Genomic DNA, 25962 nt, shown 5'->3' with positions numbered 1-25962 from the left:
GTAATGTCTAATTTTCATAAACATGTTTTTTTTTATATAGATATTTTGAAGCAAATTAAACATTGCATAACACAGATCCATTGGTGCTTTTGCTTCAGTATTACCAGTTCTGCAATAAAAGCCACTTGGTGTTTTTAATGTTTTGTCACAAAGGAATGGAGACATTTGTGAAACTTCCTGAATTTCAGAAGCTGAACATTGGTTTTGCTCTTGATGAAGGTAAACAAACCAATAGATTCAGTCTTCTAGTTGATGTAGTGTTTATTTTAGTATTCTCAGGTTTTCTCAAAATTGCAGACTTGATTTTAACAAAGGGGTGAATTCATTTAACGGTTAAACTGCTTTAGCACTCCTTTAAACAGAAGACCCACAACTGTGCTCCCTTATACTTAAGCTACAACTGTGCTCCCTTATACTTAAGCTCATCCATCAAACAGTGTAGCATTCAAATACAAATACAGTACAGTTCAGTCTTCATAAAATTATTTTTTTAAACGAAAACATGTATGCACTAATATTAATGAGTTTCTGCCTGTTTTATTTGTTCACAGGTTTGGCAAACCCAACCAATGCCTATACTGTCTTCTACGGAGAAGAGAACCCCTGGTGTGAGTATCACATATGACATAAGCCACATTTACAGTACTCTGTGTTCATCTGTGTGTGTGTGTGTGTGTGTGTTAACAAACTTGCTGTGTCCTGCAGGGATCACATTCCACTGTCCAGGAAGTCCAGGTCATGGTTCCAGGTTTGTGGAGAACACCGCAGCAGAGAAACTAGTGAGTGTGTTCAGAATGTGATGTGGCTAAAAAAAAAATTTTCTATAAGGATAAAACACTTTTTTTTATAAAAAAACAAAACAAAACATTTATAATGGTGCAAAACATTTATATTTAAAATAAATGCCATGAAATATTTAGAACTTTGAAAAATTTGAAATATCCAGCGGTGCGACTGTTCTCTAATAATCAGGGGCTGGATTAATGAAGCATTAAGAAAATGTCTGCCATTCCCTTCTTATATTGTGTTTTTTTTTTTTATTCTTAAGAATGTTCTGATCTTTTTTTTAAGACCACGTTTACACTAGTGCATTTTGTTTTAAAACACATAACTTTTGCTACAGTGACACTAATCTTTACACTACTCTATCCTTTTTGACCCTCAAAGACTTTTGAAAATGTTGCAGACCCTTTTTTAGTTAGAAAACTCCGGGTTGCATTTCAGTGTAAACGGACCAAAATGGAGACTTTTGAAAATGATCTCATGGCTGCCGACATTCACTCTGCGTATCCTTGATGATGGTTTAAACAATAACATCATGCACATTGTTGTACCCATAGATGTATAGGTCGATTCTCCATTTGACCGCTCCAAGCACAAAGATACATTTGTGATCTAAATAATAGGGAATCTACCGATTCATATCTGAAACCCATTGGAAACGGCAGTGTAAACGAGGATAGTTTTCCTTCTAAAATGCTGTTTCAAAACGAAAATGCACTAGTGTAAAAAGGACCTAAGGTTGTTCATAAGACAAATCTTCAGAAGAATTCAAATTCTTGAAAAGAATCTTCTTAAAAATCACCCCAAATAATTAGTAAAGTTAGGATAGTCCTAGACTTTTTTTAAATCCCAAATAGGAAGAATGATTTTATTTATTTCAAATTAATGGTTATATTTAAGCACTACATTAAAACTATCTACGTTTAATACATGGGACTATTAATAGAGATGTGCTCTGGTTTTCTGAAGTGACACATCAACGACTAATAATTTAAACAATGATCAGTCATGATTAGCCTGTGTAAGATGACTTTTTAATGTACGAGTATAGAAGCCCAATGATTACAACTGCCATCAATTGAGGAGTCACAAAATTCTGAAATTGTTGTACATTATGAGATTTTATTAATGTAAATTGTACAGAGTTAAAAACTTATCCTACAGATACGAAAATTATCAAACGTCTGGCAACACTGCGCATTGCGGAAGCGTTCACTCGGAAAATAGCACAAAAACAGCACAAAAATTAAAGAAACCGATCACTGCAGCTTGTGACAGACTCTTTAATGGTGCGTTCACACCAGACGTGAAGGGTTAAGTGTGAATGATTTACATGTTAAGTCAATCCAAAGATGCGAAAAGACATCCTGCGGTGCAAAAGACGCAGCACGAATTGAGCGTTTCGGCCTTTTTGGCGCTAGATACGCGCAGATCAGGTAACATGAGCACTGAGCTCCCGCTGATCGCATTGAGCTGATCGTCTCCGAAATCGGCGAAACACATTTTTAAATAGGTGCAGTCTTTATAAATAAACTGCATATTTGAGTTTAAAACAACTACATTCTCACCTGAAATACTTTTACAACTACATTTCATGACACAATAAAAGTAATATTTTGAAAACTATCCGAATAAATGGTGGTTGAAATCACAATGCTGCATGAACTCAACTGGTAGAAGCCCCTCCCATGACTCGAATTTGCAAATTTGCGTCTGTTGTGAAGTTAATTTCATCTGCGAATGAAGCGAATGAAGTCAAAATGTTCAAGTGTCCAACTACTTGCGAATAGCACAATTTAATAGCGCAAGTCGCATCTGGTGGGAACGCCCCATAAAAGTGTTCAAAAACACGGCACATTAAAACATCAGTCAAGCTGATTTTCATCTGGCCTGATCTCACATCTGGTACTTGTATGTGTCTGCCAGGAGACTATGGCCACATACACACTGTAGAGATTCAGGAGTGACACCTGCATTTAAATACAGGGGTGAATTATCTAAATTATCATCACAACTTGATCCCGAAACTTTTTTTTTGATCCCAAATTTTACATTGACCAAAGACTTATGTTTTGCGGATTTAACTAAACCACAGGGTCATCTTGTTTTGTTTACATTTTCAAGCATGCACTCTTGAATGGTTGCCATGTCCACTTATAATAAGCGATGCTTATTAAACATCTTTGGGTTTGTTGTTTGGGCTCGGCTACTAAAGTGGTCAAATTTAGTCAATAAAGTAGGTAGGTGCAGGTTGCAATATTTATTTATTAATTTATTTATTTCTAGCAAGATCTGGCAACACTTCTGAGTGAAAAACCTTCCCTGTAAATTCTTGCACCCCACATTGAGAAAAGACACAAACGACTAGTTGCTCAGTTTGTTTCCGTATACATTGCATACATGTGTTAATTGGGGGAGTCAGTCTTCCTGTAAATTACTAAACTGTGTGTATACAACCACAAGAGGCTCGTGATTTGGTTTTAATTTTGATGCTTTTTTCTGCTCTTCAGAAAAACATGGACCAGAATTTCACATCCACAGAGGAGAGCGACCCCTGGGGGCATGTGTTTAGCTCCACCTGCAAAGCCATGTGAGGGGAAAAAGTAGTTTGTTGCAAAGTTTTGTGAGCCTCTAGTTCTAGTTAAACACATGCAGACATGTGACTTTGTGCATCTCATGACAGGAACATGACTGTGAAAAAGGAAATCTTCCCTGCTGCCACAGACAGCCGCTTTATCAGGGAAGTAAGTCAATTTCACTTCTGTCTGCAGATCTAAACAACCTCACACATCGTCTAAAAAAATCTGAAATATAACTGAAGATGCATTAATTCCTGTTATGTAAAGCTGTATTTTCAACATCATTACTCCAGTCTCCAGTGTCACATGATCCTTCTGAAATCATTCGTTTTGTATGTCATTTCCCGCTGTGAGTCCTATTAATAATATTGTGAATTGTGTTTTTGTAGGAGGGTCTTCCTGCCATTGGCTTCTCTCCAATGAATCTCACTCCCATCCTGCTTCACGATCATAATGAGTATCTGAATGAGCAGGTGTTCCTGCGGGCCTTCCAGGTGTATGAGTGTCTGGTCCCGGCTCTGACCAGTTTGTCACCTCTCTCGCTCCTCCTCTCCTGGTTCGGTGTCTCACAGCTGCTTCTGCTCCTCACGGTTCTGAGTAAAGGGGCTGATTTCCGCACAAATGTATCGGACATAACACCAAAGAATGGGCTGATCCCATATAATGAAGATCACCGTTATGTTTGTTTTAACTCAGCTTAAAATGCTTCTAAGTCTTATTTGTTAGCTGATATCCACAAGTAGGAGCTGATTTGAACTTTTGTTTTAATTCACAGTTTTCAAGTTAATTCATAATTCAAGTGTAAATTTAACACACTTAAATTAGGCAGTTTGTGTCTCCATATATGAAAAAAGAAAATAATTTCAGAGACTGAAACTGAATAGCTGTGCTTGCTATAGATGCATTATATCTTTTAATACAAATGATTCTGATGCAAACATGTAGTTATGTATACTGAAAATGTGTATGGGTCATTGGTTTCTATGAGATTTACATTGCACAGTAACTACAATTAGAAAGAGTAACATTTAATCTCAACATTGATGGTTGGCTGGTGCTACTTTGCTCTCCTGATTGAAAATTTAAGGGTTAATATATATATATATATATATATATATATATATATATATATATATATATTAGGGATGCCACAATTCTCAATATAATATTGAACCGTTCGGTATGACATCCACGGTTCAATACGCGTTTGTGAATTGCGGTTTTTTCGGTTTTACGTTTAAATAATATATGTGCATTTTATTTCTCTCCGAATTGACTGTTTGTATGTGCCTGTAAGTCTACGAGCTGAGATGAGGAAACTCCTCCCCGCGAGTAAATATTCAATGACTATGCTCTAACGTTAGGGGTCGCTGAACCATCATTCCACATTTTATTATGGCGAGCGGCGAAGTGAGGCTACAGTACCGGCGTCTTTTAAATACGTCTGTGGAGACATTTCGGTTTTGCCGTTGAGTATAACGCAGAGGAGAAAAAAACGGTAAAATAAAAATGACTGATTGCAAGCATTGTTTTACATGTGTAGCCTACTCAAACGGAAACACTTCCAACATGACTGAACATCTGTGGCTCTATCACCCACCAATATCACTGTCTGAAGGCAGGATAGCAGAGCAGAGGAGGTAATAAAGTCCTCCATAAAACACTCTGTTGCGAGTGAGAGAATTTTCTCCACTGACGGGGACATTGTAAATGCAAAACGCTCTTGCCTTGCTGCAATGTTGACAGGCTTATCTTTATACAGAACCTCAAAATACAGGAATAGATAGCTGACCTAAGTGAAATTGCACTTTACATTCTTAATGAAGGATACTGTACTGGAGTACTGTTAAGTTTAATTAAGATGGTTTATTTATGTTTACTGAAGTACATGTATGTTTATTTGAAATGGTCAATTTATGTTTACTAAGTTCAAAATTTAGGAATTTATTTGTTCCCCAGTTTGTACTTGGGCTACCAGCAGCTGTGAGATGTCAGTGTTAATTTTAAAATAAAAAAATATTTTATATTATACAATACACTAGGAACTAGTGGACTTTTCTTCACTTTTAAGTAAAATAAAGGAGTATTGCAATAATTTGTTTTTATTTTTTTCCTAACCTTTCCTTAACCTCTTACTGTTCCTATTGCTTAAGCATAGAATAACAAAAAAAAACACTCTTATGTGTCAAGCCATCAGAACCGAACCGAACCGAACCGAAAACCGTGGTTAAAAACCGAGGTATGTATTGAACCATGGGCTAACTGTATTGTTGCATCCCTAATATATATATATATATATATATATATATATATATATATATCAAAGCTATCTGAAGTGTTGGTTTTATTATTTTCATTACACAGAGACTGACTTATTTATGTAATAAATAATATAGCTTTTAAAAATGATGAGTATTTTTCCCCACTTTCCATAGATGTATAAATATATACTATAATAAATATAGATATATATTTAATGCAGGTCAAATGTCTCTGTCAACCAGTATTTTATATTGACATTAACAGGAATAAAGCATTTTATCTCTCTGTTTTCAAAAGTAGTATAACTCCTCATGGGTCATAGGACAGCTTTGTGTGAACAAACACACATTAAAACAAATTTAAATCCACCAATTGTCTATTTCGATAAAGAATCCTTAGGACCATTGCTGGCTTGTCTAAACAAATTACAAATACGGTTTAAGCAGAACCTGTCGAGGCTTGGGTCTACTTATTGAATGAATCAACTTTTTGATTGAATTGGTTAAATTAATGATTCAGTGACTCACTCATTAATACAGTCAAATTCTTTATTTTTGAATTAATCAGTTGAATCTCAATTACTCACACTTTAAAAGTTACTTGCTGTCACATACTTTAGAAATTCAACCACGTATTACATGACCACTCTCTCCAGTTCAGATGCAGACCACCCCGCTTCAATGGTCATGTTACCTCAAAATGCCCTTGTTCTGAGACTGGAGGCTCCCAAAAGGAGCAATCAGGTCCAGTATCGAACTGACAGTATCCCTCATCTCTCTTGGGCACCAACAAAATCGCCAAGATGGGGGACTGCGTCCGATACTGGACCTTTAACAGAGTGCTTCACAAACGTGCATTTAGGATGGTGACTCTGAAGCAGATGTTGGCAAAAAAATCGTTCCAAGGGACTAGTTTGCATCCATAGACCTTAAGGATGCATACTTCCATATTCAGATTGTGTCGCACCGCAGACGCTTCCTGAGATTCGTGTTCAAGGGCACAGCATATAAGTATTCAGTTCTCCCATTCAGGCTGGCTTTAACCCTGCACACATTATCAAAGTGCATAGATACAGTGCTTTCACTTCTTAAAGTGGACGATTGGCTGATTTTAGCCCATTGCATTCATGCTCTGAGACTGTGGTGTGACCAGGGAATTTTTAGCAGCGCTCTCAGTGGATGAGGATTGTATAACTATGTATTAACTTTGGATCTTGGTCCAAAACCGCAATGTTACTCTCTGACCCAGACCCGGCTATATGTCTAATTCTCATTTCTTTGCCCGCTTTGTCTGCTGAGCGATTGTTTGTCGGCATCCAAAAAAATTACAATTATTTAAATTATACTTGGCTTTCCTTTAATTACTTAAGACTAATTTCTTCTTTGATACCACAGCTAAAACTACTAGCCTAAGAAAGTTCAAACACGATTAAAGAGACAAGTGACCAGCCAGTAAAATTAAGAACAAATAGAGATAAGGTATTTATACATTACATCTATTCATTTAGCTGACACTTTATTCATTTAGCTGTCCAAAGCGACTTACAATTGCTAAATATATGTCAGAGGTCGCATGCCTCTGGAGCAACTAGGGGTTAAGTGTCTTGCTCAGGGACACATTGGTGCCTCACAGTGGATTCGAACCCGGGTCTCTCACACCAAAGGCATGCGCCTTATCCACTGCGCCAACACCAGGTATTTATAGGCTGCTGTCCCTTTAAGACCTCATACACAGATCCAATTTAATGATACACATCTAATTTCTTGTTCATCTCTTCTCTTACTAAAGACATAACCGACTGGATTTACCAGAATGATTGTCAAGATTGGTATTTTCTCATAATTGTGTTTATATATGTTTCTGTTCAAAGGCAAGGAGTGAAGGAGATATGAAAGTGGATTTAGTTTGGTGTTATGTGCCTTTTTGCATGTGCATGCTTCATAGTGTGTGGCTGTGAACATCATGCGAGTAACGCATTGAGTTTCCTTAAGCTTTTTCTTATTTTGGAATTATTTAAAAATCACTTGTGTGTGTAAAGGCATACAAATGATAAACTTTCACTCTACCATGATTATTTTTCAATGAATCCGTGGATGCCATGATGTCGTATGGATAACTGATCAACTACGATCCGTTCAACCAGTAATATTGACCACTTGGCTCTTTAGACAGTCTAATCAGCTATTTTTGTGCTACAGTGAATCTACTAAGGGACGAGCAGTATCAAAGCAGAGGCTTTCTCACTGGATAGTGGATGCTATCATGTCTGTTATGTGAGCCAGACAGGAATCCCCTCTCAACAACAGAATATGACGCAGGCTATTGTTTAGTCATGGGCCTGGTCTAAAGGCACATCTACTTGTATTTGGGATATATGCTTTGCAGTTGGCTGGTCCTCTCAGAATACTTTCCCCAGGTTTTACATGCTAGATGTACCATCCTTGACATCTCAAATGTTTCTAACCTAAGTCACTAACCTCACTTGTTTTTCTAGTTCATTACTATGATTGCAATTTGACACAACGTTTGTTACCCACACTGAACAGGTCTATGTGCATTTTCATGTGTTTATTACGTTGCTGTGTCTGCCCTGTGTTCAGTGCAGTTGCTCAGTCTGGCTGGATATGCAAATTCAGTATACCTTCACAGAGACACTTGTCAAAGACATTTCGGAGATATGATCATGCTCGCTGCTTGATCAGTGCTTCAGCTAATTCAGTTTGCATAGATTAGTGACAGTTAACCAGTTTACTGCCATTATTCTATAAAACGTCAGGATTTCTGAGAAATTTTAGCTGTTGCCACATCGATGCTTTGCAATGTCTCATTGCCACTCTCAGGGAAATGAGGTTACAACTGTAACCGGAGACGTTTTCATGTAACCACAGAAAGACATCGGCTCTAGAGATGCACTAGTGACATCACTTGCATTCCTTAGAACCTTCGATAATTATAAAAGAGTAGATTTCACATCTTAGATACAGTGCTTCTGTGCCGAACCATCACGAACAATATCACAGAAGGTAAACTAATTTTGCTATTCTACGATCACCTGTGTCTTTTTCAGCTTCATTCTATAGGTCAATACATACACTCATGAATGTAAATTGGTTTGTATGTGTCGGTGTCTGCTGTGGATAGCTTTGTTGTAGCATCCTTTCAGCGGTTAATAGTTTTCACATGATGGGCATCAGCGCTGCTCAGTTTATTATCCCATCCCCTGTTACTGACTGTTCACTTGCTGCCTAAAAATTTCACCCCTCGACAGGTGGCATTGTCAAACTTTCAGCATTTTAGTGTTGTGGCTGAACTGTATGTGTGTGTGTGTTGTGTGAGAGAATATACTACAAACAAACAATGTTTTAAGCAGTGACGCGTGTAGCATGGCCTTGTGCTCTTGTAGCCATAAACATGGATACTATATTTACTTATGTCTATGCTTGTAGCAGTCACGAGGCTGCCTCCGCTGATAGCACAGTCAGTGCTGCAAATTAAGTTTTTAATGACATGATAACATCATGGATGTTGATGTCATTTTTGTAGAATACAATGAAATTACTCACATTTTCTGTAATTTTCACTATCATTTTACCTGTATTTTAAATCCCACATCGTTTTTTTTTATTTTTATTTTATTTAACCTTTATTTAACCAGGAAAGTCCCACTGAGGTTAAAAACCTATTTTTCAAGGGAGTCCTGGCCAAGAGGCAGCAAAAACACAGTCAATTACATTTATAAAAGTTATACAATACAAATAATTAAAAACATTTGCAATTTAAACAGGTAATTTCAGGTTCTCTCAATCTGGACTTAAAAGCATTTAAGGAAATGAGTTCAGATAATTTCAAGACTTTTTGCAAAAAGTTCCATGCAGAAGGAGCTGAGTAGACAAAAGCCCTTTTTCCCAGTTCTGTACGGGCAAATGGAACAAAGAGCAGCAAGTGATCATTTGATCGCAATGAATAAGAATCAACACTTCTCCATGTGATGAAACTACAGATGTAGGATGGCAAAAGACCAAGCATGGCCTTATAGATAAAAGTATGCCAGTGCCCTGATCTCCTGAATGGCCATCCCACTCTGGAATATAATTCACAATGATGGGTCAAGTTTTTCCAATTCGTAATAAATCTCAGAGACGCATGATAAACAGTGTCAATCTTATACGTACAGACATTGTGCTGAAGCGGTCCTATACGCCAGGTCTCCATAATCTAAGACAGATAAAAATGTTGCAGTGACTAGCTGCTTTTTTGCTTTAAAAGAAAAAAAAAATTATTTAGAAAGAAAAAGGACAGTTTAAGTTTGAGTTTCTTCACAATGTTGTCTATATGAGGCTTAAAAGTGAGAGCATCATCAAGCCAGATACCAAGGTACTTATAAGAATGAACCACCTCTATGACACTTCCAGTCAAAGTGAACACAGGAGGAGGAGCTTGAGAAACCTTCTTAGTATTTCTAAACAGCATCAGTTTGGTCTTATCAGCATTGAGAACCAGTTTAAGCTGCATAAGAGTACGTTGAACCACATCAAAAGCTTTCTGCAAAGACTCAACCGCTTTAGCTGGGGATGATCCAAAACAATAAATAATCGTGTCATCAGCATAGAAATGCATATTAGCATCTGACACATTGTGGCCTAGTTCATTTATATACATATTAAACAATAGAGGACCTAATAATGAGCCTTGTGGCACCCCCTTTTGGAACTTCACTAATGCAGAACATAGACCATCACATTTAATGCACTGAGTTCTCTCACTCAGATAATTCATGAACCAGGAAACTACACAATCAGACAATCCCAGACAAAGAAGCCTTTGCTTTAAAACAGCATGGTCCACTGTGTCAAAAGCTTTCGACAGATAAAGAAAAAGTAGTGCACAGAAGTGCTTTCTATCAAGAGGGACTAGTATGTCATTAATTACTTTTGTAACAGCAGTGATGGTACTGTGCTTTTTCCTGAATCCTGATTGCAGTTTAGAAAGGAGTTCATTTGAGTATAAAAACTCTTTTATTTGGTCTGAAACAATGGATTCTAAAATTTTTGACAAAACACACAAATTAAATATAGGCCGATAGTTAAAACTGCTGGATCCCCTCCTTTAAACAAGGGAGTAACAAAAGCTGACTTCCAAACTGATGGTATTTCATTGTTTTGAATTGACAGATTAGAAAGAATTGTAAGGGGCTCTGCAACAAAATCAGCCGCCTTTTTCAAAAAGTAAGGCTCTATTAAATCTGGTCCAGGAGGTTTTCTGTGATCTAACGCTTTAAGAGCTCCATGCACCTGCTGCACAGTAAAAGAAACAAAATTAAAAGGTTTTCCAGAAAACACTGAGGAGTATGTGCATGGAGTGACAGCGACTACTCCTGTCAACTCGGACAGAGAACCAACTGATACAAAATGCTCATTAAAGCAATTTAAGACATCAACTCTGTCGTAGAATGGGAGAGAGTTTTTTAAGACAAATTTTTGGAGGGCTTCATTACTTTTATTCACAGAAAGAGACTTGATGACTTTCCAAAATTTCTGTGGATTATTGAGGTTTTCACTTGTGACTGATACATAATATTCTGATTTAGCCTTTTTGATAAGAGAGGTACATTTATTTCTTAGTTGTCTGAAAATGGACCAGTCAGTGGCAGAATCACCATTTCTAGCTTTAGACCATGCCACATTTCGCTGATGGATAATGTCTGACCATCCCTTCACTCTGTGCTTTGTCCAAGGAGCATGTTTATTTACAATTTTTTTCTCAAAATTCTCCTTAAAAAGTGTCCAGGCAAGCTCAACGTCAGGCAACAGGCCTAGCTGTCCCCAGCTATTCAAAGATAGATCATGATGATAGGCTTGTTCATTAAAATTTTTCAAATTCCTCTTTCTAATAATTTGTGATTTAAATTTGGGTATTTTACTGCCTCTCAAAGTAGCAAAAACACAATGATCACTCAGATCATTACAAAAGACACCCATGGATAAAAATTCATGTCAATTAAAGTAGATTTATATGGATTTTTGAGATTAGGCCTTGTAGGTACATTTACCAACTGGCTAAGCTTGACAGAATCACAGAAAGATTTAAATTCATCAGAAACAACATTTAGCCAGTCCCAATTCAAGTCTCCGCCCAGTAAAAGTTCCCTATAGTTTAATCTGGACAAAAAGCTTTAAAGATGATAAAGCCTCCCTGGAGGCCGATGGAGGTCTATAACACTCCACAACAGTAATTGAAAGGGACTTAAATATTTCAACATTTAAGGCCAAAAACTAGAGGTGTGTGATACCGCTAGATTTGGTATCGATCCGATACCAAGTAAATACAGGGCCAGTATCGCCGATACTGATACCAATACCGATACTTTTAATAATTAAGGTGGATGCGTCTTCAACCTAAATCTAAATGAATTTTCATGACTTTTAATTTGTTTTTGTGATTTGCATTTTGGGTTATTAATCAGTACTACAAAAGCTTTTGTTCAGAAACAACTTTTGGTTACTTCTGTTTTATTTAAATAAACAAAGTTACAAAATGATTACTTCACAAATATAAAAAATGTAAAAACAAATTCTCCTTTCAAGTAGCATGTTAATAAAAAAAAATGTTTCTCCTCTTTAGTGCACTTCTTTTCAGGATTTTTTTCTTAAACAAAGTCACAAAGTTTTACTTCACAATGCAAAACAAATTCTCCTTGTACAAAATTCCTGAAGCCGACATCTTCCACTATGTAAAGAGGCTGCAGGTCCTTCACAATAATTTCTGATATAGGCGCCTTGTAATATCCACTGCTCTTGGAGAATCAGCTATTGATAAAATAATAAATAATAAAAATAATTAAGTCTGGTGCACATCTAGGTATAGTTTAAATATAGAAACTAGTATCCCTTTCACAGCTAACACAAAAAGGGTAGATCGGCCTGAAAATACAGCCATACAGCGCTCCTCTTTCTCACCGCCTCTGACTGACTGCTGTTAGAAATGCGCAGCTGAGCGGTGCGCGCGCCTGACTGCTGGTGGTAGCGCTAGTGGTGAGTCACGTGACGGTACAACACAGGAGAGGGGGCGGGGAGCAGTGTCGAGCACGAGCAGCACTCTTGAGAGCTTGCTCTGCTCTGTGACAGCAGCAGCATTTTGACAAACACGGCCAGGTCGCAAAACGAGAGAAACTGAAACTTGAGTATCGATATTTTCCCGTTGGTATCGATCAATACCGATACCAAGGTTGGTATCGATATTATCGATATTAGTATTGATCTGCCCACCTCTACCAAAAACTCCATTTGCTTACAGAGAGACTCAGACAGAACAACTGATGCACCAAATCTTGACTTAATATAGATAGCTACGCCACCACCTTTCTTGGGCCTGTCACTGCGAAAAACATTATACCCATGCACATTTATATCTTCATTAGTAATTGATTTCGTCAACCATGTTTCCAAAATTATCACTATGTCTGCATCTGTAGATTCAATCCAAATTCTAACCATGTCCATTTTGGGTAGTAAACTGCGAACATTAAGATAAACAAATTTAAGTCCAGGCATTGATTTAAATTCAGCAGGGGTCAAGACACATTGCAAACAGGGGCCAAGATTGGGCTGCACATTTCCAGATAAAAGTAGGAGTAGTGTAATAATCAATCTGCATTTCACAATATATTTTGAAGCCGCCCTATCATTATCGGTCTATTGTTCTCAGATAGACCAATAAAATGGAAATTGATTTGACAAATTAAGTTCAATGCTGTACCTAAATAATCTAAAATTATCAGTGCAAACTAATAACTAAGGCATATAAAAAAAGAAAAAAAAAAGTACAACTGGCAACTTAATTTGCATGCATTGTGCATACTGTTAGGCACCTCTCTCCAAGTCTCCAAGTCTCTGCTTGGCTGGGTATCTGTTTCAATACATACTGCTTTTCATGTGGTTAAAGGGAAAATAATGTCTTATTTAAAAATTACTTAAAAATTGTCACCAAGATATCATTTCTCCTGCTACCTCTAACCTCTCTCTCTTTTCAGTGGTCTCCAGCTCCCGTAACACATGCTTGTGAAGCTGTTTCTGCTAGCTGTGCAGGCTCTCTTCAGTATCCCCCCCCCCAAAATATCACAAGCTCCCAGTGGACTACAGCTATAGTAGCTAAAACTAGTGCAAAGCTGCTTACGCTGGCAACACATGCCCTCACATTTCACTCTTTTCCTCCTGCTATTTTTAATCCTTTTCCTTTTCAGCAGCCTTCAGCTCGCATAGCAGACACTTCCATGAGGCTTCCTCTGCTAGCCATGCAGGATGCACAGTCTCTTCAGAATGTCAAAAACCCCACTCCCTCCCTGTGGCCTACAGCAACTGAAGGAAGCATTAGGCTGCCTTTCTCAGCTTGCACCTCAGGCCAACATATCTCAGGATTTTTCTCACATTTCTAATGACCAATGTTTTATTTTAGTTGCCTCCTGCTCCCATAGAAGATGATTTAAATGTCAGTCTGCCTCTGCTGACAATTGCAGCCCATGCTCCTCTTACTCATAGCTCCCTACGTCATTTAAAATGTGTCGTGCCCCAGATTCAGACGCTTCTCATGCTGCACTGCTTCCCTCCTCCTCTCAGCCAATCACTGCAGCACCTTTAGCTGCTGTGGCGCATGTAACATCGCCCACTGGTGTGGCTTCTTCACCTCCATTACTTTCCACTCTACCTCCAGCCGTAGATACTAGTGTGAGGCTGCCTCCACTGGCCGCTCAAGCTCAGCCACCTTACTTTTAACATTCCACTTTTCATTTTCCACATCAGTGGCCAGCAGCATCCACTGCAGATGCCATAGCAAGCACACTGGCCTCCTCCCTAATTTCCATCTTTCTCTTCCTCTTCCTGTGGTCTTCCCCAAGCACCAGGGGCTAATTTGTGCATGAGGCTGCCTCCGCAAACGGTTACGGCCCCTCCTTATCTTCCTTCTAAATTGTACTTAAACCAAACCTCAGTATACTTTATTCACAATGGGCCCTCTACCTACTCCACTGAGTGCTGCCACTCTGGAACCACTTCCTGTGCCTAATACCATCAAATCTCAGATCTCAGAAAATTTGTAGATGCCATGTTTTTTTTTTTTTTTTTTTTTTTTTTTTGGCTTTTTCAGTTTTCTGAGATGCTAAATTTAACCTCCAACTCAACCTGACAATCTCTGATTTGTTTATACTTGATAGCAAAACTATCGCTTTATTAAATAAAGTAAGATGGACCAAGAAAGGAAAGGCCACAACATGTATATTTTTATCCCCATCTCCAATTCAACCTTATCAGGCTTTCTTTTCTTATGTCCAACTCCGGAACACTCAATCTAAATCTGCTCTGGACCGTCTTTTCATTGGCTCCATTCGGTTGCAGTAGGAGCCCTCCATCCGACCCACCAAACTGCACCTCGAATCTCCTTGCCTATTCAGCATCTGATGGGGCTCTCCCTTCTGGTGCAGCAGACCCACGGCTCCCTTCGGTGGCAGTGTGATCTCGATTTAAACTGCAAGAGTGTGTCTGCCTCCCAAACAATGTTAAGTAGGTTATTCAAGAGTTTAGGCACCAAATAGAAAAATCCGGGGTCAGCGTCATCATCTGGTTGGCGGGAGGAGGTGGAGTCTTCTGTGTTGTGGTGTTGTTTTGTTCCTCAAAGTGAGTGAAGAAGGTGTTCAGCTCATTTAGCTGAGAGATGTTGTTGTCACAGGTCCGTGGTGGGGGCTTGTAGTCCGTAATGGTCTGTATCCCCTGCCACAGGCTCCTAGTGTCTCTGCTGTCGCTGAATTGATGGGCTATCCTCCTGGAGTGCTGTCTCTTAGCCTCTCTGATGCCACGGGACAGGTTGGCCCTAGCTGTTCTCAGGCCCACCTCATCTCCAGCTCTGAAAGCAGCATCCTGCGGCTTCAGGAGTCTGTAGACCTCCCCTGTCATCCACGGCTTCTGGTTGGCCCGGACAGTGATGGTTTTTGTGACTGTTACATCATAAATACACTTGTTGATGTAGGCAGTGACAGTCTCTGAGTATTCTTGGAGGTCTGTGGTGTTATTGTATGTGGCAGCCTGCTTAAACATATTCCAGTCAGTTGTGTCAAAACAGTCCTGAAGAGCCTCTGACGACCCTTCCAGCCACACTTGAATATGTTTTTGATCTGGTTCGTTGACTCTAATGAGCAGTCTGTATGCAGGCATTAGCATGACAGTGATGTGGTCTTAGGCTCCGAGGTTTGGGAGGGGGAGGCCTTAGGAAACTCCTCTCAGTGTGGTGTAAACAAAGTCTAAAATGTTTTTACCTCTTGTTGGAAAGTTATTGTGTTGCTGTATTTTTGGAAACACACTCTTTAAGTCTGCATGGTTGAAATCCTCAGCTATCATTAGAAAAGCATCAGGGTGGGCTGTCTGCTGCTCACTGATGTGCTGGTACAGTTACAGCATTGTTCTTATTGTTGTTGTTTGGGGGAATGTAAACAGAAACAAGCAGTAGGCAGCATAGTCCCTCGGCAGATAGAATGGCCGGCACTTAATAATTATAAACTCCACCATGGCTGAGCTGTGTTTGCAGATCACAACAGCATCGCAGTATCACGCAACATTTATGTAAACACAAAGCCCACCGCAGTGGGTTTTTCTCCTGCGAAGAGAGCTATGTCAGCTCGATAGCATGTCAGCTGATCAAGCTGAATAGCACCATCTGGAATGCTGTTGCTTCAGTCATGTTTCAGTGAACACAAAAACACGACAGTCTATTAGTGTCCTCTGAGTTGAGCGTAGTAATCAGATGTAGTCTAGTTTATTGTCCAAAGAGCATACGTAAGCTAGTATGACGGTGGGGATAGATGGCTTGTGTGGGTTAGCCATTAGCTTAGCCCAAATACCTCCACACTTACCCCTCTTCTGCTTCCTCTCACGCCCCTTGTGGTGCCTCCGTTGTGAGCAAGATGCAGCAGTGGGGGTCGGTGATGGTATAGGCCTCGGGAGCAGACCGAGATCCCGCAGCTGTTCCACTAGTGTGGAGTTTAACTTTAAAATGCGGTTGTGGCGACATCCAGCAGAAATTCACAACTGTATGTGTGTTTAAAGACAGGTAGACGCAAAAAAAACAAAACACTGTGACTCACAGACAAAAAAAAAACACGAAAACACCATTGTTCTGTCAAATCAGAGAGAAGCCGCTGCGTGTGGACGCGCTGCCATCTTGAAAACCAACTGATTGATGCATATGTGACTGATTTAAAAAATCAGTCACATATTTTTTTTTTTTTTTTTACGGAAATGGTTGTGCGTTGAACACCCTGTTCTAATGAAGCAAGAGTTGCAACTATGGCAGCTGAGATGGCAATTATTTGTGTTTTTTTTTATTATTTTTTTTTTAGAATTTTCGGAGCCTGATGAAATCGGTATATGTGTTTAATAGATACAGTCGGCATCTAGTCATAGCTGGGGGCGTGGCCGGCGTGGGGGAAAACACTGCGAGCATCGTGTGTATCTGAATGGCAAAATGCACATATTGAGCACTCATTCCCAGAGACACGTAGTACAATTGTAGTCTCTTTTAACTTTAATAGTCATATACACTAGTCCATATCGATATTTGATTCATTTTACAGCCCTAATATAGATGTATTCATTCAAAAATAGCCAAATCCTGTGACATTCTGCTTTATACAACAAGTTCTATTTTTGACTGGATTCCGCGATTCAATCGTTTCGCAAACACAGACGGGGTGAATTTATGAATGAAAGTGTAAAAGTTCTGGCACAAAACTAAGTTGTTTCGTGTCCACATGCTTTTTTAAGTGGGTTTATGTTCGACACTAGGCTAACGTTACATAGTTTTGCTTAAAGGCTGTGTTGCAAGGTTAATTTTTTAATGAATATGTGCAATTTGCTTGTTGGTAATAAACATTTAAACTGTTATCCATCGATTTTATGTTGTTGGGTATCACAAAACGGAATATAATACGAAAAAATAGGTACTCTTACAGCGGTCTCCTTTCCCCCACAATGCATTGCATCACGTCACGTTGGGGAGAGAATTTACCAAAGCCGCCTTGAGAGTGACTAGACAGACGAGAGTATTCAGATAGCGCAGAACGCAGATTATAGATAAATACATATATATATATAGATAGATAGATAGCCTAGATACAGTATATAGATAGATAGACAAACAGATAGATAGTGAGATAGCGACCAACAGCAACCCAAACGCACTCACTTCCCTACAGCACAAGCTTTCTAACGCAGTTTACATGGGATGGCACCCACACAAGCTTCTGTCAAACACAGCGACAGACACACGGCTACGTTTGCAACAACATTTTCAGCGGAGGACGAGATATACGTTTAGAAACGTCCATATAGCTAGCATGAAGCCTTTTATTTCTAGATGACAAAGACAAAATTTACCAGTTCTACGACACTATGACAAAGGTCACCGGTACTTCTCTGAACTAACATCATGATCACTGCCACTAGATATAAAGAAAACATAAATTTTTCACTCGGTGCTATTCAATGACAGTAATAAATAAATAAAATTATATATATATCACAACTGGCTCGATCGAAATTACACAGCTGCGGGCTATCATACATGTTTGCTCTCGCCACCTCTTCCTCATCTCAGTCGTTCGCTATAACGTTAGTTCTCATGCTGCGTTCCATGCAGTTTTTTGAGCTTGTAACCACTATTTCATACCACTACTAACGACTTTGTACCGTTCCAGGCAAGTTACGCCAAACTTTCTGAGCGCAAGTAATTGTAACTAGATTATTTATTTTATTGCATTGACCTAAAATCGTCTTTTCAATGTGTACTACTTGCATAAACACTGCATCTTTACGCAGTATTATTCGTATGGGCTGTCATCGATGTTTCGCGTGCTGTGTGACCTCGGAACTCGGAGTGCATTGATCTATTATGAGACACGAGTTCATGGGTGGGAAGTCACGGATTTGATTGCCGTTCCAGTGCACTTTCATGGGTTTAAGGTTGGAAAAACACGGGTTACGGGTTGCCTGGAACGCTGCATCATACTAGACTGAGGCTACCTTTCCTCGACTTCTCCCCAATATGACGTCATCACCGAGTTGCGTAAAAAAATGTTAATACCAAAAACGTAGAAAATAGGTCTTTAAGACCATTTTTGAGACATTTTAAAAATGATATACATATCTTGAGTGATTTATATACCCATTAATCGAAAGTGGTGTTTAACCTGCAACATGGCCTTTAAGGTAGAATGATAAGGCTAATTATATATGCATTCCACTTTCTGAAACAACCTTACACCATTTTGATAACGTTAATAATGAACACGATGTTAATATAGCCTGCCTGTGATGAATGCCGACTTCACACACACACATGCTTAGTCTTGGGATTCCACAACTTCCCTTGATTATTCTCACAATTTATTGCTTGTAGCCATTTTGTAATCCTTTCCGGCTCTGTATGTTTATTAGGAAGGTTGTAGAACTTAAATTCATAATTTGTTAGTTTATTGGAGGTACAGAAAATGACACAGCAACTCTTCGGCATGATTGTCCCGTTTATTTCAATTGTCGCCAAGGCAATGTTTTCCCCCACGGGCTAAATTCACATCATTCCTAATTCTTCCTAGTTCAGACTATGGTACGTGAATCATTTGAACCAGTTTGGGAGTTCGGAGCAGCTTCGCGGATCATTTGAATCAGTTTGAGAAATCGGAGCGGGTTCGCAAATTTGAGACAGGTTGGGAGTTCGTAGCGGGTTCGCGAATCATTTGAGTCAGTTTGGGAGTTCGGAGTGGGTTGGCGAATAATTTGAGTCAGTTTGGGGATCGCAAATCATTTGAATCATTTCGGGAGTTCGGAGCTGCTTCGCGGATCAGTTGAATCAATTCGAGAGTTCGGAGTGGGTTCGCGAATCATTTGAGTCAGTTTGGGAGTTCGGAACCAGGCGGCAAGGAAGTCGACCGGAAGTTGAAGTCGGGTGGGGGCTGCCATCTTATAGCAGAACTTCACTTGCGTTAGCATTCCCATTGACTCCCATTCATTTTGGCGTCACTTTGACAGCGAATAACTTTACATCTGAGGCGTTTAAAGACTCCGTTTGTCCATTATTTATTTTTAAAGATACACAACAATGTATAAAGGGCTCCATTACCTTCTATGTTACATTATGGCCCAGTATAAACAGTTTTTGTAAAAAATAGGCTAACGATTGCGTCATAACCACTCGACTCTCTGTCTCATTACCGTACAGACAGGAGGAGAAGCTCGCAGGCAATTAACTTAATATGGCGTACTGGCGTTACATTTTAAAATACTATGCAAAATAATTAATCAGAATACTTACTCCTGCTCACTCACGCCAAAGAACTCCCCGCTCAAGCTCGCCGTCTCTGCAAGATTAACGATGGCAGTTTGCACGCACAGCTACTAGAAGATTTACATCTGTCAGACAGGTTGCTGACGTCGTCAAGCTTCGTTTGAGTCTGCGCGTCAGAAACCGACGTGCTAAAAAAAACTTCACTTGTCTCAATTGAGTTCCAATGCGGTCGCTGTGTCCATTTCTTTTACTGTCTATGTTCGGAGCGGGATCGCGAATCATTTGAGTCAGTTCGGGAGTTCGGAGCGGATTCGCGAATCATTGAGTCAGTTTTGGGACTGCAAATCATTTGAATCAATTTGAGAGTTCAGAGCGGCTTCGCGGATCATTTGAATCAATTCGAGAGTTCGTATATGGTTGGCAAAACATTTGAATCAGTTCGGGAGTTCATATCTGCTTCACTGATCATTTGAGTCAGTTTGGAAGTTTGAATACAGTATGCGCAGTAGTTCTTTCTAAGGGCATTTTTTCAAAATCCTTTTGCACATTTTATTTATGTTCAGTAGTTCTTTCTAGCTCAAGCAAATCCACAAACTAATAAAAGGATTTATTATTAAGGTTGCCTGTTGACTGCTGTATATAAAAGCCCTTCAATATAGTTGTTGTTACCTCAGGGGATGAGGGGAATCATCAAAAATATAACATTGGCTATAATAGAGTACCGGCCCCTCTTTTGGGACACTTAAAGCACTGGATATGATATTGTAATATTTACCATTAAATAATAAGAGGTGTATAGAAAAGTTTATGAAAGTGTTTCTCCACAATACAACAGCAAAATATATCACATTTTTATGTTACATTAAGGTCTAACACACCTTTCTAAGGAAAAGATGTGGACCAGAAGACATTGCAATTACTTAATGCTATTTAGACAGACTTAAAGAAGTTCCAGATTTATACTTGTGCTCTTATTATTTCAGTTATTTTGTTTTAAATGTAAATAAACATGTGCAAACAATATACTTGCTCTTGTGAATTTCTTGTTAATTACATTGCGTGAACGGTCTCTTTATACTGCATGGTTTATATACATGTTCCTGCTTACTGGGTTGACATGTTTGACACAACCACCAAACAAGAGAAAACGTATATCTCAAACCCGTTGCACACTGTTTTCATGTCATTCAAAACAGAAAACGTAGCAAAATGGAGCACACCAGTTTGAGCTTGCCCGTTTTTAACACACCGTCATTGGATTGGTTGAATTATGCAGGATTTCCGGTAGACTTTTGTCGTATTCTTTAACAAAGATGCCAAGCCGCCAAACCCTCATGTTAGAAGAAAGCCGCCATGTTTAAAACTGTGACGACGAGTGCTTATTAGGATCAAATAAACGCTGGTTTCTTAAAAGTATATGAAATATTTAAAGTTCCCGTCATAGAATCTTTAAAACACGTCCAAGAGTTTTACACACCGGTCTGTTATTGTGGCAACCTTTCCACGCCCTTGTTTCAGATGTCAGTCAAACAGCTTCATGGGCGGGCCATGGCCAATGAAAGCTTCAATGAATCCCAGACCTTCAGTCGTCAACTAGACTACCTTTATATAAACAACACTCAGAGTACAGACTGTGAGGGGAAAAAAATTAATGGGTTACATAACATTAAATAATGAAGAATTAACATTAGGGGGAAATAACCCTTTATGTTTTGTTTTAGGCACTAAAACTCCTCCTTCTCAGGTGAATCATAAAAGTTAAACTATTACAACAGGGTCTGTATTGTCATATGAGGAAGTAAACTACATTAAGAGAGAAAAATGCAGTAAGTACAATTTCACACTCATCTTTGATAGCCAAAATCAATCCTGAATTGTTTAAAGTTAAGTATAACAATAAGCAGTGTCAGATATTTTGAAAGTAGTTTAAATGACATTAGGAGATAATACACAGAGTCTGTAAATCGACAGATTACACTTTTACTTTCTTTTTAACACAGTGCTTTTCTGAATTTGTTATGCTGTATTTGTTTAATTTGAACTCAGTCTGGCTACTGTGATTGATTAATCGCTGATTCATAACTGACTCTGTGATCAACATCTGGATCTGCTTTTAGATGAAACCATGTCCTCCAGAATGAATCTCTCTGAAGAACATGACACACAGGTGAAGACAGTCAAGAGGTGAGAAAACCTGAAATGTTTCACATTTTTAATGTTCAGAAACAATTAATGCACATTACATTTTCATTTATAGTCTGATTCAGCGTTTTGAATCAGATTTACCTGAACACATGGATGTGTCTGTGAGGAAAAGCCCAGCGATGGATGTTTCAGATCTCTGCAGAGAGGAAGACACTTCTGTTGAGTCCAGGTGAGATATATAGTGAAGTATATAGTGAAGGACATACAAGTATGGTGACCCATACACAGAATTTGTGCTCTGCATTTAACACATCCAAAGTGCACACACACACGGAGCAGAGGGCAACCATTTATGCTGTATGTGTGGTGTGTTATGGATATTGTCACCAGGTGTCTCTTTTGGAGGTGGATGTTTCTGTGTCTTTATATATAATGTGTGTATTTGTCCATTTTATTCTGTAATATGTGACCCTGGAGCACAAAACCAGTCTTAAGTCGCTGGGGTATATCAATAGCAATAGTCAAAAATCATCAAGATATTAAGTAAAAATCATGTTCCATGAAGGTATTTTGTAGATTTACTTCTGTAAATATATTTTAAAATTTTATTTTTGATTATTAATATGAATTGCAAAGAACTTAATGTGGACAACTTTAAAGGTGATTTTCTCAATATTTAGATTTTTTTGCACTGTCAGATTCCAGATTTTCAAGTAGTTGTACGTCAGCCAAATATGGTTCTAACAATTTTATAAAAAATGAATTGACCCTTATGACTGGTTCTGTGGTCCATGGTCAAGTATGTGAATGAAAAGAGCACATGGGGCAGATTCCTTTTATTCATACTTTAATATTTTAAATCTCAAGTAACAACAGACTGAGACAGGGAGGTTGAAACAGTTAAGGTGTTTCTTTCAGAGCAGAGTGAGATTTTCAGAAACAGTTTGTATTGCTGTTATATTTCAGTCTGTGTCAGAATGAATCTCCTGAACCCAGCTGTGTGTCCATGAAGAGTGACCGGTCTATGCGTCATCAAATTTTATTCAGTTTGGGAGACACATCTACTGATCTGAGGTGTTGTTTGGTTTACAGACTAAGAAATATATATATGATATTTATGTTACTCATTCATTTACTGATGTGAATTAAATACATTACTATATATTTACAAAAATATTCTATATTTGTTTAACTACAGTCAAAAACATAAAGGACCACAATCACATACAGCAAAGAAGAACATAATAGACTCCATTTTTAAGGTTGGTTTTGTGTCTGTGTGTGTGCGTGCATGTGTGTGTGTGTGTCCATCCAACACAATAACCCTCTGGGTAAAAGTATAAAAAGTTGTTTGAGCATACAGTGGAAGTTATTAGCAGATCTCATATAATTCAGTGATGTTTATTAATATTCATGCTTTAACTCTTGTGTGTTGATCCTTTGGTTAACCTAACCTGTGACTGAATGCAGGTTTATTGTTTGAATATTTACTATTAGGAGCTTGAGCACAAAATCATCTCTGAGTTAAAAAGTTTTAAAAAACTACTGAGTCCAGATAACCCAGAATGCTCTGAAAGAGACCGTTATGATGATGAGGGTCATAACAGAGTCAGAGAGGGTCTTCTGAAGATCACACTGCTCCTCCTGAGGAAGATGAACCAGACAGACCTTGCTAACACACTACAGACCAGTAAGAGCTCTGGATCAGCAGATTATAGCCTGTGTTTTTATTATTAACCTTCACTAATGTTCCTGAATGTCACGACACAATCTAAAATCTAACAAATCAATCTTAAAAATACTTTTCTAATATATTCCTTTGCCAATAACAATTGTTTCCTTTACTCAGAACTGATGCCTGTGTATCAACAAAAACTTAGATCCAGACTACAGGATAAATATCAGCGACTCAGTGAAGGATTGTCCAATCATGGAGATTCAACACGTCTGAATGAGATCTACACAGAGCTCTACATCACAGAGGGAGGCAGTGGAGAGGTCAATAATGAACATGAGGTGAGACAGATTGAGACAGTGTCCAGGAGACCAGAGACACAGGAGACACCAATCAACTGCAATGATATATTTAAACCCTCACCTGGACAAGACAAACCCATCAGAACTGTGCTGACTAAAGGAGTCGCTGGAATTGGAAAAACAGTCTCTGTGCAGAAGTTCATTCTCGACTGGACTGAAGGAAAAGCCAATCAAGACGTTAATTTAATATTTCCACTTCCTTTCAGGGAACTGAACTTGATACAGAAACATATCAGTCTTGTGGATCTCGTAAAACACCTTCACCCAGAATCAAAAAAATTAAAGTTAGCAGATTATGAGAAAAACAAAGTCATGTTCATATTTGATGGTCTGGATGAGTGTCGATTCCGTCTAGATTTCCAAAACAATCAGAGCTTGTCTGATGTGACAGAATCAGCTTCAGTGGATGTGCTGCTGACCAATCTCATCAAGGGGAACCTACTTCCTTCTGCTCTCCTCTGGATCACCTCTCGACCAGCAGCAGCCAACCAGATACCTCCTGAGTGTGTCCACCAGGTCACAGAGGTACGAGGATTCAACGACCCTCAGAAGGAGGAATATTTCAGGAAGAAAATAAATGATCCGAGTCTGGCTGATAAAATCGTCACACACATCCGATCATCAAGAAGTCTGTTCATCATGTGTCACATTCCAGTCTTCTGCTGGATTTCAGCCGCTGTTCTGGAGAGGATGATGGGTAAAGCAGAGAGTGCAGAGATCCCCAAGACTCTCACACAGATGTTCACACATTTCCTGATCTTTCAGACCAAACTAAAGACACAGAAGTATGATGGGAAATCTGAAATCGATCCTGATCACGCTAGAAAGACTATTCTGTCTCTAGGAAAACTGGCTTTTGAACAGCTGGAAAAAGGGAACCTGATCTTCTATGAGGAGGACCTGAAAGAGAGTGGCATTGATGTCAAAGAAGTGACAGTTTACTCAGGAGTTTGTACCCAGATCTTCAGAGAGGAGTTTGGACTGCAGCTGGGGAAGGTGTTCAGCTTTGTTCATCTGAGTATTCAGGAGTTTCTTGCTGCTTTATTCAAGCTGATGTCCTTTTCTGAGCAAAACACAGGACTGTGGAATGAGTTCAGGTCACCAATGAGCAGTTTACTGAAGAGAGAAGTGGACAATGCCTTACAGAGTGAAAATGGACACTGGGATCTTTTCATCCGGTTCCTTCTAGGTCTCTCTCTAGAGTCTAATCAGACTCTCTTACAAGGCGTCCTGAGAAAGACAGTAAGCAGCTCTGATATCAATCAGGAAACAGCTGCATACATCAAACAGAAGATCAGGGAGAATCCCTCTCCAGAGAAATCCATCAATCTGTTCCACTGTCTGAATGAACTGAATGATCGTTCACTAGAGCAGGAAGTACAAACATATCTGCGCAGAAAAAGTCTCTCTCTCTGGAGTCTCTCTGGAGTCAACCTGTCTGCTGCTCAGTGGTCGGCTCTGGTGTTTGTGCTGTTGAACTCAGAAGAAGAGCTGGATGAGTTTAAACTGAGGAAATATGATCGATCAGAAGAATGTCTTCTGAGGCTGCTCCCAGTGATCAAGGCATCTAGAAAGATTGAGTGAGTATTTTACAGTGTCTTTGTTTTATTGACTTTATTGTATACAGTAGGCATGTGTTTCTCTACACTGTTTCTGTATATTTTATGATCTTTCTTATTTGACACACTCAGCTAACATCACAGATTGCTCTACTAATGTTTGATGAGTTGAATCAAGTGTGTTTGATAAGAGAGATTCATCCAAACTGGGCAAAGTTGAAGTGCCTTCAGGAACAGGGTTGTGACTCTGATTTTACAAATATTGGATTGGGATC

The 25962-nt window shown here is 38.9% G+C and overlaps 2 protein-coding genes across 7 annotated transcripts in view; both read left to right on the top strand.

Moving 5' to 3' along the window:
- Nucleotides 1–41: 41 nt before the first annotated feature.
- Nucleotides 42–4423, top strand: LOC127987361 (aminoacylase-1-like). Its single transcript, XM_052589659.1, has 6 exons — nt 42–219; nt 552–608; nt 706–779; nt 3294–3373; nt 3467–3527; nt 3752–4423. Exons 1-6 carry the CDS (start codon nt 138–140, stop codon nt 4061–4063), a joined length of 666 nt encoding a protein of 221 aa, XP_052445619.1. The 5' UTR covers nt 42–137; the 3' UTR covers nt 4064–4423.
- A 17121-nt stretch (nt 4424–21544) lies between these two features.
- The window catches only part of LOC127987351 (NACHT, LRR and PYD domains-containing protein 12-like), a 795441-nt gene continuing 791023 nt past the window's right edge, over nt 21545–25962 (top strand). For all 6 annotated transcript variants that reach the window (XR_008161173.1, XM_052589641.1, XM_052589640.1 and 3 more), the window contains exons 1-7: nt 21545–21772; nt 22064–22130; nt 22204–22320; nt 23058–23165; nt 23290–23353; nt 23589–23781; nt 23941–25708. Coding sequence is in view for 5 of the 6 variants with exons in the window: in XM_052589641.1 (XP_052445601.1) it covers nt 22072–22130; nt 22204–22320; nt 23058–23165; nt 23290–23353; nt 23589–23781; nt 23941–25708 (2309 nt within the window). In the remaining variant the exon portion in view is untranslated. The remainder of the gene's footprint in view (nt 21773–22063; nt 22131–22203; nt 22321–23057; nt 23166–23289; nt 23354–23588; nt 23782–23940; nt 25709–25962) is intronic.

This window comes from Carassius gibelio, chromosome B22 (assembly GCF_023724105.1).
Source record: "Carassius gibelio isolate Cgi1373 ecotype wild population from Czech Republic chromosome B22, carGib1.2-hapl.c, whole genome shotgun sequence".
In the NCBI taxonomy this organism is placed as follows: Eukaryota; Metazoa; Chordata; class Actinopteri; order Cypriniformes; family Cyprinidae; genus Carassius; species Carassius gibelio.
The sequence above is the reverse complement of the archived record's forward strand: the minus strand, read 5'-3'. Positions and strand labels throughout refer to the sequence as shown.

Excerpts from the sequence above, each read along its gene's own strand:
- LOC127987361 (XM_052589659.1), top strand. The coding sequence starts at position 138 with ATGTTTTGTCACAAAGGAATGGAGACATTTGTGAAACTTCCTGAATTT. Across the intron at positions 220-551 it reads TGGTTTTGCTCTTGATGAAG|GTTTGGCAAACCCAACCAAT; the intron begins GTAAACAAACCA and ends ATTTGTTCACAG. Across the intron at positions 609-705 it reads CGGAGAAGAGAACCCCTGGT|GGATCACATTCCACTGTCCA; the intron begins GTGAGTATCACA and ends TGTGTCCTGCAG.